Source organism: Photinus pyralis, unplaced genomic scaffold (genome assembly GCF_008802855.1).
Source record: "Photinus pyralis isolate 1611_PpyrPB1 unplaced genomic scaffold, Ppyr1.3 Ppyr1.4_LG9, whole genome shotgun sequence".
Taxonomy (NCBI): Eukaryota; Metazoa; Arthropoda; class Insecta; order Coleoptera; family Lampyridae; genus Photinus; species Photinus pyralis.
The window spans coordinates 17,226,637-17,242,764 of NW_022170878.1; the positions used below are offsets into that span (position 1 = coordinate 17,226,637).

General features: G+C 39.7%; 2 protein-coding genes across 7 annotated transcripts; one reads left to right on the forward strand and one right to left on the reverse strand.

The window, feature by feature from the left end:
- Positions 1 to 183: 183 nt before the first annotated feature.
- LOC116180030 lies at positions 184 to 597 on the reverse strand. The gene has a single exon (XM_031499854.1). It carries the CDS (start codon positions 595 to 597, stop codon positions 184 to 186), a length of 414 nt encoding a protein of 137 aa, XP_031355714.1.
- Positions 598 to 2,392: 1,795 nt separating this feature from the next.
- Positions 2,393 to 15,189, forward strand: LOC116180705 (roquin-1). 6 transcript variants are annotated; one of them, XR_004147157.1, is made up of 12 exons: positions 2,578 to 2,665; positions 2,774 to 3,360; positions 3,408 to 3,583; positions 4,500 to 4,833; positions 4,882 to 5,113; positions 9,327 to 9,747; positions 9,804 to 10,193; positions 10,242 to 10,380; positions 12,451 to 12,671; positions 13,161 to 14,118; positions 14,451 to 14,656; positions 14,713 to 15,189. XR_004147157.1 is itself a non-coding variant. In XM_031500824.1 (10 exons), the coding sequence occupies exons 2-10, from the start codon at positions 2,775 to 2,777 to the stop codon at positions 13,350 to 13,352; spliced, it is 2,691 nt and encodes an 896-aa protein (XP_031356684.1). In that variant the 5' UTR covers positions 2,393 to 2,524; position 2,774; the 3' UTR covers positions 13,353 to 14,421. The 6 variants fall into 6 exon arrangements, 4 of the variants coding, with proteins under 4 accessions (XP_031356684.1, XP_031356683.1, XP_031356686.1 ...); XR_004147158.1 differs by having other exon boundaries at positions 13,161 to 14,019; XM_031500824.1 differs by lacking the exons at positions 2,578 to 2,665; positions 14,451 to 14,656; positions 14,713 to 15,189 and adding an exon at positions 2,393 to 2,524 and having other exon boundaries at positions 13,161 to 14,421.
- The last annotated feature ends 939 nt before the right edge of the window (positions 15,190 to 16,128 follow it).

The following is a 16,128-nucleotide window of genomic DNA, read 5'->3' on the forward strand; positions in this document are numbered from 1 at the left end:
AAGATCTCTATTTTAGGGGACATCAAGTTTGTACGATTTATCTATGACTTTATCAGTTGGTGCACATTTCCAAAGCTTAAATGTGACCAGTGTACATTTTGCATGCATTTTAATTGCAAATTATGCAACAATCATAAGACATTAGTTTGTAAGAATTCAGGTACAATTTATTAAAGTACATGTTTACTCTTTCAATTCGTTCATCGCCAGCAATACTAGCTTAATATGGGCTTTGACGTTAACGGCCTGCTGTCGAAAGAACTCGATCTCCTTAGTTAAATACTTCATACGTATGTCGGCGTACTTAATCGCCTCATCGTAATACATTTCCAGGTAACAATCGCATCCGATATTCACGATCACCTTTTCCCTCTCTTCCACTCTTGCACCAATGAATACTCCCAGTCCCATTTCGAAGGTAACGTTCAGTTCGTCATCTTTCGCCTCCTTTAAATGTACAAGGGAGTTCTTCAACTCTTGCCATAGTTTGAAATCGTCGCTCTTTTTCGTTAGCGCAGTTTCGAGTTCCTTTAAGTCGTTTTTGAGCTTTTCTTCGATAAAGTTTTCGTACGATTTCAGTTTTTCCGCCACGCTCATTTTGAATTACATTTTGGAAAAATTGAGGTTATGTAAACTAAACACTTCATTACTTGTTAATGCCATTCATCATACGAAGTCATTTTTCATACAAAGTGATTATTTTACAAAACTTACAAATGTGCGGTTGCCACGTTTACGATATTGCCAACATAGACGAATTTACACACGGTAGAATGCCCACTTGCCCCAAGGTTATTTTATTTCAAAGGTTACCTGGTAACTATGTGGGCGGAAGCGGGAGGAAGGGAATGTATACGTCATCGAGAATTCAGACATTGACGTTCGACGTTGTTTGTAGTTTGTAGTCGCGCGGGTACTTATTTTTCTTGAGTTATAGTTTATTTGTTTAAAATTTGTTGAATTTTGAAGTGCATAAGGATATATATTAGCTGTAGATACCTGTTTGGTGCAATATACTCGTAAAAACATTTAGTTTGTGAATTTTGTGGGTTTTCATAGCCGTGGATTGAAAGGTTAGTTCATCAATTATATGTACTTTTGTATGTTATAATTAAGTATTTTTTTAGATGAGTGGCGGTAACACTAAAATTCCTCATCCTGGTGTAAATAAAATCTCGGTTTTTACGTTTCCCAAGGACCCTACCGTTCTTAAAGAATGGGTGAGAAAATGTTTCACATCCGGCAGCAAACTAAAACGTGCTGCGCCCTCATTGGTCAAAACGGCCAACCGATGAAAGCGTAGCGTCTTTGGCCGCAAACGTTTAAAAGCAGAGCCACGAAATCTGCAAAGTGCAACGCAATTTCTGCTTCGACTGCACTTCAAGAAACAAAAAGCTCTCCATCTGCAGAACCAGGTCGCCTTGCCAGCTCGACCTCGCGCCACACTCCATGTCAGAAGACCTGCATCTGGGTTCACCCCAACGACAGAGCTAACCGTGTGCACCTCGGTTACCATTTTGTACATACTATAAATATACATATTCCATAAAACGGAACAGCATTTTATTTGGCGTCATCCGCTAAAGAATTTTTAGAGTTTTAATTCCCAAAGGCTAGGTATTGGTACATAGGGGTGGTTCCTATTTTGTAGAACGCGGAATTAAAATTAATTTGATTACATTTTCACAAGTCCTCGTGCAATGTAAAACAGCTTACGCACCACACTCATTTTTTCAATACTTTGATTGCTTTCAAAGGTGGAAGTCGATAAACTTCCAAGATTTTCAATATAAGATCCACCCTTATATACAAATACCCATATAAATCCAAAAATATACTGCAAAAACTAAGTTTTTTACCTCTTTTATTAGCATTTTAACTTATGAGCAATTTTAAATGTGAATTCTGGATGACGTTCTCGCGCCTTCAAAATGCAAGCATTCTATTGGTATAGAGTTACCAGACAACCTTTCTAATAAAACAACCTTAAAGTCACTAAATATAGAAAGTACCGCAATCCATTGGGCTCGTGTGTTAGAGAGAGAACGCATGATTTTTGCCCAAAAATGGCGGAAGTTACCAGATTCTAGTAACTTTAATGTTAGGGATTGTTCCACCTGTTTGGAGATATCTGTATATATTTTTATAAAACATGACAGTACTATGAAGTTAGGTTATAAAAAATGACAGCTATTCAGATTTTATTTGTCAATTTTTTTAAGTTGGCAGCAAATTTGCCCAAAAATGGCGGATGATTGCGGTACTTTCTATATCTAGTGACTTTAAACAACCTTGCACTTGCCCGCCCTCTAGTTCTGAAGCACGCTATATATCGCAAATATCATTTGGTATAAAATATGCAGCTCGATTTTGTAGGAATAATGGCAAGTATGACTAATCACATTTGTCATCATTTGACGTTCATTGACGTTTCTAGAAGTTCTCATAAGGCAATTTCACAACAAATATGTTGTGATGCCTGTCAGTTTAATATAATGTAATGTGTCGCCGTAAATTACTCAAGGTAGTATTTATTTGCACATTTAACTATCTATAAATAAACAATTCGTTATAAATCTCTCGCTGTGTAGTTACCAAGATGCGTTTGCAATACTTGCCTAGGTGGCACTTCCATAAGTGTCATCATCTTTATTTTCATTATGAAGTACGTGACAACGTCCTCGTATTTATTTTTCATCCATAAACCACAACATTATGATAAGGAAACTCCTGGACAACAAAGGAAACTCAACCATATTTTCTCATATTGCAGAATGCCAATTCAGGCTCCACAGTGGACGGAGTTCCTGTCTTGTCCGGTATGTTGTAACGAGTTTGACGTCCTTCAGAGAAGCCCGATCAGTCTCGGTTGCGGGCACACGATTTGTAAAACATGCCTCTCCAATCTGCACAGAAAGCAATGTCCTTTCGATCAGACAACAATAAGTATAGACATAGACTGTCTTCCCGTAAACTCTGCGCTGCTACAACTCGTCGGGGCCACGACAAGTAAGGGAGACGCCGAGGACTACGTCGATCTCAAAGTGGTGCCCAAGGAGAACTTGCCGCATTACGTTTCCGCGAAGAAATGCGTCGAGGAGCTCGCCATCTACTTGAAACCGTTCTCGAACGGAAACGCGAGCGCCAGCATACTGTCGCGGCCGATGCAGAGAAAGCTGGTGACGCTGATCAATTGCCAGCTGGTCGAGGACGAGGGCCGCGTGCGAGCCATGCGCGCGGCACGGTCGCTCGGGGAACGTACCGTCACCGAGCTCATATTGCAACATCAGAATCCCCAGCAGCTGTCGGCGAATTTGTGGGCGGCCGTTCGGGCGAGGGGTTGTCAGTTTTTGGGGCCGGGTGAGTCGGGTCCGTCGTGCGTGTGGCGGTAACCGTTTTTGTTGTAGCCATGCAAGAGGAGGTGTTGAAGCTGGTGCTGTTGGCGCTGGAAGACGGTTCGGCTCTGTCTAGGAAGGTTTTGGTGATGTTCGTTGTGCAGAGGTTGGAGCCTCACTTTCCTCAAGCCTCGAAGACAAGTATCGGGCATGTGGTTCAGTTACTTTACAGAGCGTCATGTTTCAAAGTAAGTTAAGAGCTCGGGCCCGAGTCGATGGTCTGATCTTTGACCTTTAGACTTTAGATGTATTAATCACTGTACAGTTTTATTTATTCATCAAAAGCGAGATTTAAATTAATTAATTAACCAAGTTCTTTTATTACTTTTTTAAATAGTCAAATTAGTCAGTCTTGCTTGAAAAAATGGTTAAATATTGCTGTATTAAATGGCATGCGGTCACTAGGCCACCCACAAAACTTCTTTCCAGCTAGCTCAAAATAAATCAAATGGAAACAGACTTTTTAATTTCTCCATAATATAATTCTTGGGCAAGAAAAGAAAAATCTGACATGAATACTATCTCTGGGTCGCACAATGAATTTGAATAGACACACATTTAATCGATTGACAATGTCAGATAAGCGAAATAATTTTGGGATAATTTCCGTTTATTTTTAACTTGTTTTTCAAATTTGTTTTGCTTTTAAAAATAAGAAGGGGGTGCTGTAACGGAAGCTTGTTAAATTTTTCAAGTTTTTTGTAGATTTAAAAATTCTTCTATTACTGTACCAACAAGCTTCCGTTGCATACCCCGTACGCCGGCGGTCTACAAATAAAAATACGGAATCTTAAAATTACTCTTTTTCTTAAAATAATCTGGTCGTAAAAGGTTGCGATACTAGGCGCACTTAACTCACATACAAATGATGACAACTTCTGAACTTCACTTTGCTTTATAATACCAAACTAGTGACGAACTGCGTGTTCAATTAAAAAATAGGGCTGACTGCCCGAAAATTTAGCGTAAAAAAATACCGTCGCGAAACTCGCAACTTCGTCTCCAATATTTAAGGGCACACCATAATCTTCTTCTTCATTATGAAACGAACAATAAAACTCCTTATCCCAAACGACCCGCTGTAACTGATGTACCCCCTTTCAGGTTTCGAAGCGTGAGGGTGATTCGTCATTAATGCAATTAAAAGAGGAGTTTCGCACCTATGAGGCGCTGCGTCGCGAGCACGACGCCCAAATTGTACAGATCGCGACCGAGGCCGGCCTGCGAATTGCGCCCGATCAGTGGTCGGCCTTGCTCTACGGCGACACCGCTCATAAGTCGCACATGCAGAGCATCATCGATAAGTTACAAACGCCACAGTCGTTCGCCCAGTCGGTTCAGGAGCTCGTAATCGCCTTACAGAGAACGGGCGATCCTGGAAAGCTATCGATCCTGAGACCTCATCTCGAACTTCTTGCCGGAATTGATCCTAGTCCAGGTAAGCTCGATCGGCGCTTACGCTTTTTTTAACGTAGCAACTTTGTAGAGTCCTCGATACCATTGTGGAAAGAGTGCAGTGAGGTTTTGCTCGCCGTCAAGCAAGTGGTGGCGGGATTGGTCGACTTCATTCATCAGCACGGCAGCCGTAAACTGCAGGACTCCGCCCACTCGCAGCATGCGAAGTACAAAATTAGCATGTGTCGCGATCTCACGTTGAGGGGCAGCTGCCCGCGCGGTTCCAATTGTACATTTGCGCACTCTAATGAGGAACTTGAAAAGTAAGTGCCTTTCTCTACAATTAGTTTAGGAGCTGCCACCATAATGTAAAGAGTAGAATAGTGAGACGACTTTACAGAGAAAAGGAAAACTAAATTGTGCGATATCTGATATTTTTTTGGAAATCCGCCTATATATTTAACTTGAGAACTTCTATCTGAGTCGTAATTTGGGCTCGATTAATCACAAAACTAACCATTTACAGATGAACAAATTTATTCGACAAAAATCAATTAAAGAAATTGCAAAAAAATATAGGCACCCAGGGCCAGGTAACACGCAACAAGCGATTGCTTAAACAAATTAAATTTAAATAAATAAAGTTAAATAATCAGGGCAAAATTGCGCTTTTCAACAAACAGGCGCACTACCACGTAACACAAAAAACGAAGCTGAATGGTATTTCAGAACCTCACTTCTCTGCCTACCTTTCTTCTGCACAACTGTACAATTAAACATACCTATGGCAGTACGCCCAACATAGTCTAAGCGGTACATATAAAAAATCTGACCAACAATGCAGAAAGCAAGCCACTTGCCATAAACGATGTGTATGTCCAATAGATCGATTTGACCCGCAGCACTCCCTTCCCCCACCCTGTGGAACCATTATGGCGGCCATTTAGGAAAAAAACTGTCACTGACTAAAAAATATATATTTATATTTCAAGAATGGCATGCGAGTAATGTTTTAAGGATAATTTGAGGTCGCTGATTTCAAATCTGCGTCAAAAAAATCAAAATTCAAGCAATTTACACTCTAATTACTCATTTAAATATTATAAAAATACTCTTCCAGTTAATATATTTTTGTTTTGTTTTAATGTCGATCTAAATCATAAAATAATTGTTGGATAAATAATTAGAATTTTGATTTTGTAAAAAAATACATTTTACTAATAAAAAGTAAAACTATCTTTAGTTTAAAAATTCGTAGAGGGCCAAGGAGAGGAGAAAAAATTTTGCGTTATGCGCGATTTGCGAGACGAAGGCGAGCTATGGACCCTTACATCAAATCAAAAAGTGTTACCAAAATTTAAAAAATCTTATGTCCAATTATGTGCAGACCTGGATTCAACAAGTTGAATGGAAATTTTCAAAAAAAGTCACTTTGTATAGATGATGTTTCCAAAAAACAAAAATATCCCTCACAAATTAAAAAAAATTGTCAATTTAGTCTGCTCAATATCATTTTCTTTCTTACCCCACCAAAACTGAAACTGAGAAATTGTCTTTGTTGAACAGTGAACAGTGCGAGGCGAAGCCGAGCTATGCACCTTTACAAATCAGAGTGAGGCGAGGCCGGAGCCGAGCGGATGTCTCCTCAAAAGCAAAAAGTGTTAATTAAAAAATTTTATGTACAATTATGTGCAGATCTGGATTCAAGAAGTTGAATCGAAATTTTCAAAAAAAGTCACTTTGGATAGATGATGTTTCCAAAAAATAAAATATTACTCACAAATTCAAAAAAAATGTCAAATCAGTCTGCTCAATATTCCGTACCAAAACTGAAACTGAGAAATTGTCTTTGTTGAACAGTGCGAGGCGAAGCCGAGCTATGCACCGCTACAAATCAGAGCGAGGAGAGGCGGCAAAGCCGCCGGAGCCGAGCGTATGTCTCATCAAAACCAAAAATTGTTACCAAAATTTAAAAATCTTATGTAAAATTATATGGAGATCTGGATTCAACAAGTTGAATCAAAAATTTCACAAAAAACTCACTTTGTATAGATGATGTTTCCAAAAAATCAAAAATATTACTCACAAATTCAAAAAAATTGTCAAGTCAGTCTGCTCAATATCATTTTCTTACCGTACCACAACGGAAACTGAAAAATTCTCTTTGTTGAACTGTGAAAAGTGCGAGGCGAAGCCGAGCTATGGACCGTTACAAATCAGAGCGAGTCGAGGTGGCAGAGCCGCTTGAGCTGAGCGTATGTTTCATCAAAACCAAACAGTGTTATCAAAATTAAACAAGTATAAATTGTGGCCAACTCTTGTGCAGATAAAGCGCATTTTTTAACCGAAATAGCTTTTGTTTTGACATCACCAATGGATATATTTCTTGCAGACGTCTCAATCGCCCTTTGTGAGTGCCCTCTTCCGACAATCCGTTCTTGAGGTATAAGGGAATATACCCGATCACTATAAGAGGTCGAGGAGGAGGGCTATGGTTGGTAGAAATTAATTCCTTTCGTTGAGACCTTTCATTAGAGTACCATGAAGGATAAAACTAATTAAAACTTAAATTTATTACATTTTGACCTCAGATTTGAAATCAGCGACCTCCAATTATCTTTAAAACATTACTCGCATGCCATCCTTGAAATACAAATATACAGGGTGGGGCAGGGAAGTACCCCTAACTTTGAAGGTAAATTTAAAAAAAAACGAAAAATGTTAGAACAAAACTTTATTGAGTCATCAGAAGGGTACAGTTGGAAGTTAATTTTAATAATAATTTTACTTTGTTTTAAACACCACATCATTCAAGTGATGTCCCTCTTTGTCAATACACTACTGTACACGGTCACTGTTTTCCGCAGTACGGACGGTCCTTTGAGCCCCAACTCTCCTTTTTCACTACATTACCACATGCAAGGAAGTTTTCCACCCACAAAAAAACGGATTTGCGGTTGCGAGGAGGAATCCGATAACGAGTTCGCAGCGCACGCTGCACTGTAACAATAGACTTATTCTGAGAAAAATACGTCTCGACAGCAAAAGCGCGTTGCTCATTCGACCAAGCCATGTCTACAACTGACAGCGCTACTATCGGAAAATTCCGTGGCCACAGTGTCATTCGAACCTACCCCCACTCCTCCAACATGTCCCCACTACTGACAATGCCACCTCAAAAGTAGGGATGTTTCTCTGCCCCACCCTGTATATTTTTAGTCAGAAACAGATTTTTTCTTAAATAGCCGCCATATTGGTTCTTAAATAGCCGCCATATTGGTTCCACATGGTGGGGGAAGGGGGTGCTGCAGGCCAAATCGTTCTTTTGGACATAAAAATCCACCATGCCAAACGGCATGCTTTCTGCATTATTCGTCAGATTTTTCTGTGTACCGCTTAGACTAACACCCAAACGGCTATGTTTCAAACGTACACCACAAAAAAAACACGATTAATGTCCGCCTTTTGTCTTTAAAACAAGATCCCTTTGGTTTTAACTTCCACCGCCACTTCCTAAATAAATTAATGCGTTGTCGAACCATAAACTGCACCTGTTTTCTTATAAACTAATTAGCTTACGTCGCGATAACACAACTTCTTATCTAAGACCGGAGATTTATTTATTTTATTTATTTATTTATTAATATTAATAACCAATAATTCTTATACAAAACAAAATCGACCTCAAAATCAAATATGATCGACATTACGTTTAATCTCTAATAAACAACCACATTTAACGTTATTAACAATAATTGAAATATGCTACAGGGTGGCTCCTCATAGCCAAATAAAACGCCCCCTGGCTTACTTTATCCTACAATATTACTGTACTGTACTGGAAAAACTTTTTTTCGGCTACGGGAAAGGAAATTTTTACACGCGCCTCTTTAAAAATCAACCCTAACTACATTCTCACAACACTCGAGCATAAAAATTACCAAACGGCGAATGCTAATAAAAATAGTTCGTAATAGTGCGTAAGGGACCCATATATTTTTTTTCTATTTTGCACGGTTTTCGAGGTATACTTAGCTCAAAGTTGCGCTTTTTCAAATGGACCTTGTGTGCCATTTTATATTTACCGACGTGCTCGTGGACTGAGCCTTTAATCGGCGGTTTACTACGAGTGAACGCATAAATGGCAGTACTCGACACCGATCGGCCACGGAAACGCGGACTGGTATTACAGGGTGAAATGGCCGGCGGTGGAGGTTCAATGGTCCCACTTACAGAATAATGTTACTTTATTATAATAGACGCAGTTCCGCCTAGGTCAACTTCCTACAGGCACTCTTTGGCCTTACTGTCAGCAGCAGTAAACATGTTAAAACTTTCAAAAAAAAAATGTGGGCCAGTTATAAGTAAGTTACTCTACAATGGTATCTTATTGGCGTACCTCCCGAGCGCTTTCTTTACAAGTTAAATGTACATTTCGATGTTAAAAATTTAGACTTCCAGTAAATGTGTTGTTTCCAAAAAGTCTGGCTAGTCTATTCTTTACACTACGATGCGGCATATTGAAAATTATGGTAGATCTACGTCTAGGTATCGTGCAAAGAATCGCAAATCCGTCGTACGCAATGGCACTTCGAGAGAGCACATAGACAGTCAATCTCCAACCGAACGCTCGTATAATCAAGTAGAAGACTACTATCCAATAGCAAACACGGCAACTACAGTAAGTCCCGTTCCAATACCGGCCGTAGTCTCGCTCCCGCGAATCAACTACGATGTACCTTACAACCCGAGCTTTTCGAATAACTCGCACTATTCCACGCCGCAATTGTACGGGACGAACGCGTCAAGTTATCCGGAAATATACGGAAACACGCCTCAGAACGTGGTGCTCACAAACGGCGGTCAATTTTATCCGCCCCAACCGGATTACGCCACCACCGCGCCGATTAATCAGCAGACGATCGAGTACGCGAGACGGCCCAATTGGGATCAAATGGTAAGTTGGCACTTTTCCATTTTCGAATTTTACACCATTTGCCTTCCACCGATCAGATCAATAAGAACCAAACGAATTTGCAACAGATATCGAAGAACCGAAGCCTGACCAGTTTGGCCGAGCTGCAGCAGAGAAAGCAGGAGGTCATCTCCCAACTGGAAAAGGTGGTCGGAAAGAACGCGGCGATTACGATTTCGAACACGGCCACGAACCTGGCGCTGCAAGAGTCGTACGATTTGGATTCGCCGTACACGTTCTGGACCGGTCAGATCAATTCGGGACCGACGTTTGTGCGGTCCGACTCGATACTGAAGGACGACGAGTACGTGCCCTACGACGCGCCATGCGTGAGCAAATTTGGCCCGATTTCGAGGATGCACAAGGAGAATGTACCCACGAACCAGGTCTCGACGCAGTTTCGTGAGCCGCCAATTTCCACCTCGATGGTAAGTACTCGAGTGGGCGAGTTTTCGAGGTCACAACCCGTTGTGCAGGTGCGTCGTCCCGTGTCCGCACCCAGTCCCGTCACGCCCTGGTACTATGGCAATCCTCAAGCGTACCATCAGAGCGGAATCGCGCCCACCTACGTCACGTCGGCGGGCTCCGGCATCGGCGACGGATACGTTACTATAGGTACGTTTTAATATTATATAAATCGTGCAGATACAGGGTGAACATTTTTTCCCCCGTGACCATGCACAAGTACGCCACTGACTTTTGTTTTGCCCATGAAAGATAACCAAAAATACTACACAAGCACAAGTGTGCTATATGCCACCTTTGTTATTTACGAAGATGGCGAACTTCGTTTCCCCGTACCCGTTTCCGTGGGAACTTCGGGAAGCTCTTTCTAGGTACAATATTAACGCCTTCGAAGAAACCTACGTTCTAAATGTCTCTTGTAAATCGTAAAATCGCGTTTTTTCCGTTCCCGTGGTAATTTCGGAAAGTGTTTTACTAACTCAAAAACTTTCGCGGGCATACGTCCAACCGTTTCCCAAAGTTTTATCGCTATCGGATGAACGGTTTAGGCAGGTATAAGAGACAGACAGACCGACAAAGATTCATTTTTATTTATATAGGAAATAGCAGAGCCGGCGAACGTTAAATAAATATACAAATTATTGTAAATAAATCACGTCAGCGAACGGACGTACTCGAGCGCCACTCCGTAAATACGGCCTTGCCCTTGGTCAAGGTCGGCGGTAGTAGTTTGCGGAAGGGTTTCGCAAGCCTTGGGTAAACCAACGGCAGCTTCACGAATCGGTCTAAAACAAATTAATTAGCGGTGTCGACGGGAAAGTAAACGCAGGAAAGCGAAACAATATCCCCCCTCCCTCTTAAAATTAGTGGAACAGAATTTAATTAATTGGGCGGCTTGCGGACGTCCTAAAAATCTGTAATTGGTCATTCAAATTAATTAAGAGCACTTCTTTTGAGACCACTCGCAACTTAATCGGATGGTGTTTACTGCAACTCATTAGATTAGCTGCCGCTAATTTTACTTTGACAGCTAATATTTCTAACTTTCTACTTTGGTCTGCAGTTCATTGTATAATCACACTGTGTACACTTTAAATACTTGGAAGTGTTGTCGATTGTTGCACTGTGCACATTTTAAATTCTTTGAAAACTTGTTTGTTAACACCGTGTCAACAGTTCCCAACTTTTGTTGCCGTGCCGTGCATCGTATTCGTAATAAAAATGCTACTCAATACAGTAAGCATGTACTTTTTTCTTTCTCTTTCTCTTTAATCCGGACAATTAAATGCAAGAGGTGTATTCGAATTAGTGTATTATCCGGATTACTGAATAGTAGGCTAAATGTGAGTGCCTGAATGAATTCCAATGAAAACGACGCGGTAACTTAATGCAAAAGGCAAAAAGATTTAAATACGGTATTGTTGCAAAAGTAAATTTACGGCAGAGCTCCAAATTTCTATACTTACAAAACGTAACTGCGACGATGCAAAAGTAAAAAGATCGCCGACATCGGAAAAATATGGGACCGATGTCAAACTTTAGGTTTTTTAAGAGCGCACCTAACGGATGTAATCTCGACTTAATCGGAGGTTGTTACTGTAATCGATTCATGTAATTACGGTTAATTATACTTATCCAAATAGTCGGAATGAAATCTCCAAATTCGGAGGTCCAGCCTTTTTTCTTGAAATGTGAGGCCAAGCGGCGCAATCGGAGGCGATAAAAACAATTTAAATATCCACGGTATGACAAACAATTAAACAAAATGAGACCACACAAAGCTTACTCCTCGTCTCCTAGAGCACATAAAAAAATTCAGAAACTACTTAGTAACGAAGTGCCCAACTTGAAACGCTTCTAGATACCGGATGTTCAGCAAAGCTGGTCTACTCCACAAATATACGGTGTGTGTATAACTTTGAGTCTGAACGTCAATGCGGAAAACGGGTGCTGCGTTACGAGATTTAAAGTATTGGTTCGACTCAAAAAGAAATACAAAAAATGTTAAATTTCGCATAATAAATTACTGATATATTGTTTGTTAGGTCGGCTCCTTCAGGAATATTAAAATTACTTCGAACAAAATTGCGCAGAATGCTGCCCATAACGCTTCACAATCAGGACGGAATTGTGTTTATATTTTGTTGTGTCAGATCATTATTTCAATTTTGATCTGTTCTCCGATTTCCAAACCTAAAAGTAAGTTTTTTTGGCGCTCAGGTTCACCGCAGGTCATCATACAGAGAATGCAGGATCCCTCGAAGGAGCTGCTCGCCGAGTCGCAGAGGGTGAAAATGCAACTTCGCAACTTGGAGAGGCAGCTGGACGATTTAAAGTTGGCAACGCAAGGGGTCGCGAGCTTGAGCGAGGGCGATCGGCTGACCCAGGAGTTGCACTTAATCGAGCAGGGCATTCAAGAGAAACAGAAGGAGGCGTGTTTGGTGAGTGGACTGATGTACAGGTGGCGCTGCATTAGTTTAAGATCTAAAGTCACTAAATATAGAAAGTACCGCAATCCATTGGGCTCGTGTGTTAGAGAGAGAACGCTTGATTTTTGCCCAAAAATGGCGGAAGTTACCAGATTCTAGTAACTTTAATGTTAGGGATTGTTCCACCTGTTTGGAGATATCTGTATATATTTTTATAAAACATGACAGTACTATGAGGTTAGGTTATAAAAAATTACAGCTATTCAGATTTTATTTGTCAATTTTTTTAAGTTGGCAGCAAATTTGCCCAAAAATGGCGGATGATTGCGGTACTTTCTATATCTAGTGACTTTATTAAGATCCTTTGTCAGATCTGCCAACTTGTATTTGTTTGTAAAACAAATTTTAATTGGACAGAATTTTTACAACTGCACCTCTTTCGCCTGTTTGGCAGCACTCGACTTTAGCCTAAAAAAATATTTGACGATCGGAATTTTTTAGAATAAAATCGTCTCGTCTCTCAACCAAGCGATGAACCACTACCGAAACGGAAGCGCCGGTCTCGGAATGACGGAGGAGGCGATGTACGAGGAGGACATAGCAAACGACATGCGCGAGTTGGAGTTGCGCTGGCAGGAGGAGCTCGAGGAACAGGAGACGGGCTGGAGCAGCGAGGACGACTTTAAGAAGTAAATTCAACCCAATGGGTTTAGTTTTGACATCCCCCCCCCCTTCCTTAGTCCTTTATACACGTCATGACATGCGCAGTTTCGGCAAAAAACCCGAAATAAAACCTGGCTCCCACGAATCAAGTTTAAAAAAAATTTGATGATCTAATTTCCAGTTTTATTGGAATCTGGGACTACACTAAGTGTTGTGCACAAAAATGGTCTCTGAATTTTTAGAAATGAATGGCTTTGCATGTGGTTAAGTCTTTTATCATACTGTGTGTGATTGGTATATCAATACTGTCAGTTGATATTTTCTTTTTAGTATGCATTTGTTTGAAAATGCAAATATTTATCTCATCATTTTAAAGTAATTTTATACGAGTGACCTCTGCAGCTGGATTCGAGAGCAATCTTGAACTTTTTTTTTAAAAGTTATTCGAGACTCTTAGGTACTTACGCCTGACTGACAAAAGTGTTCATTTGAACTCGGAGTTCAACCATTAACGGGCGAAGATGTTTTATTGTTATGTATTAAGCTGATAACCCTTAACCTTAATTATTTATTCTTATTTTTAAAGAATTGTTAATTGCATTACGTCTGTTGGCACTGTCGCATGACGGTGGTGTGTTCTAATTAATTGCTTTTATAAAGACACTGCGTATGAAAAGTTTAATATATGCGATGATGAGTAAGTAAGCCGTCGTATGTAACGGTACGGCATATTTCGAGTTTTATCAAATTTGCAATATATGGTTTAGGCTGTGTCATTGTTTTTACCATTGTACGTGTACGTAAAAGTTTTATTATGACATGAGAGTAGAACTGGCGGACGACTATATTGACTCATTAATGTTTTTACGAATTTATGCACGCTCCAGATCTAGTCTTGTCAAATTTTAATTGAATATTTGTTATTTATGCTTATCCTGTTTAATTTATTACTCTTGGCGATCATATTTGATATATAAGAAATTGGTCATGTTGCACATGTGATTATTAATAAATTACCTATTGTACTGATTACATTAATCACGTCTGTATATTTGGGTGGAAGTATATAAATTATATTGATAATAAAGTATCAAATTTTTTTCCATCTTTTATTTGTCTACTAAACAGGTGCAGCAGCGCAGCCAACAGTGAAGAGGGCGTGGTGGGCGGATCCGATTGGTGCAATTCAGTGGTATAATAATAGACTCCTATGTAATTGTTGTTATTCTTTTTTTACATGGATTTACACCATTCAAATTTGGACTTATGTTTACCTTATTTGGTATTATGTGGTGCGGTTAATTTAATTGCTGGCAGAATAACAGAAAAAATCAGTAAGTAAAGTTGAGGGTCTTCATTTTAATTAGGTCTATTAATGCATTTGTTTTAGGCGCAATAGTAACAGTCGACTCGGCTGTAGATGTTCCCGGACTAAGGACTGAGTAAATTTGTTTCACATTTTGTATATATGGTGTTGTCGCGGTGCGTTTGTATTATGATCACAAAGGACAATGCGAGCAATATTGTTAGGGTGTGCAATATCATTGTTTAAATGGCAATACCAAATTATACCTATACCTTGAGAGCTTCCACCCTGTATATACAACTTACGACCTTGGATGAAAAAATAACTGGATTGCTAGGAAAGTCAAATTTATGAAGCCAACATCTACAGCGCCATCACAGGGCAGTTGTGCGTTTTGTGAAATGAAATTTGACACACGCACAGAATAAGAAGAAGGCCATATTCTGTGGACACACGTCAATGTTACGAGATTTAATTTGGGTGTTTTATAGTGATTTAATGTAATTTTGTGTTTGTTAGTCGTGTTACTTTTATAGAATTAATTAAAAATGAGACGCTGAAGTTGTTTTGTAAAAAAATGCGATGCAGTATATTGTAGGTCTATTAATGCATTGTTTTAGGCGTAATGGAAATAGTCGACTCGGCTGTAGATGTTCCCGGAATGTGGTCGCGATGCGTTTGTATTATGATCACGAAGGACAATGCGTGCAATATTTGTCAGAATTTTTGGTCGAAACTTCAAACCGTAATATCTCGAGAACGATGCGTCGTAGATATGCCTTCCGCCTCTCGTTGGAAAGGTCACGACCAGCGCTATCGATTGGCGCTGTCAGAATTTCGACAAAAAATTCAAAGGGCTTTAACTTTTGATCTAGTTGCTCGATCTTGGAACTGTTTGAAATCATGGATTCTACAGGACACATTCTATAAGAAAATTTTTTTTGGGTCAATCAGAAAATTTTTTCTTCGGGGCTCAAAAAAGGCAGTGTATTACCTTCCTTTTTTATCAAAAATCGACTTCACCAAAAATTCTCGGGAAAACACTTTTTCTTATTAATTTGGGTGCGTAGAATCTAAATCAATCGTAATTTTTTGATCAGGCTTCTCAATCAAAAGTTATAGACCAGAAAAAAATACAAAGGGCTGTAACTTTTGAACTAGTAGCCCAATCTTGGAACTGTTTGAAATTATGGATTCTACAGGTCACATTCTATAAGAAAATTTTTTCCGGGTCAATCTGAGACAATTTTTTTTTCGGGGCTCAAAAAAAGGCAGTGTATTACCTTCCTTTTTTACCAAAAATTGACTACACCAAAAATTCTCGGGAAAGCACTTTTTTTTATTAATTTGGGTGCGTAGAATCCAAATCAATTTGTACTTTTTCGATCAGACTTCTCAGTCAAAACTAATAGATTAGAAAAAAATTCAAAGGGCTGTAACTTCCTTTTTTATTACCTTCCTTTTTCACCAAAAATCGACTACACCAAAATTTCTCGGGAA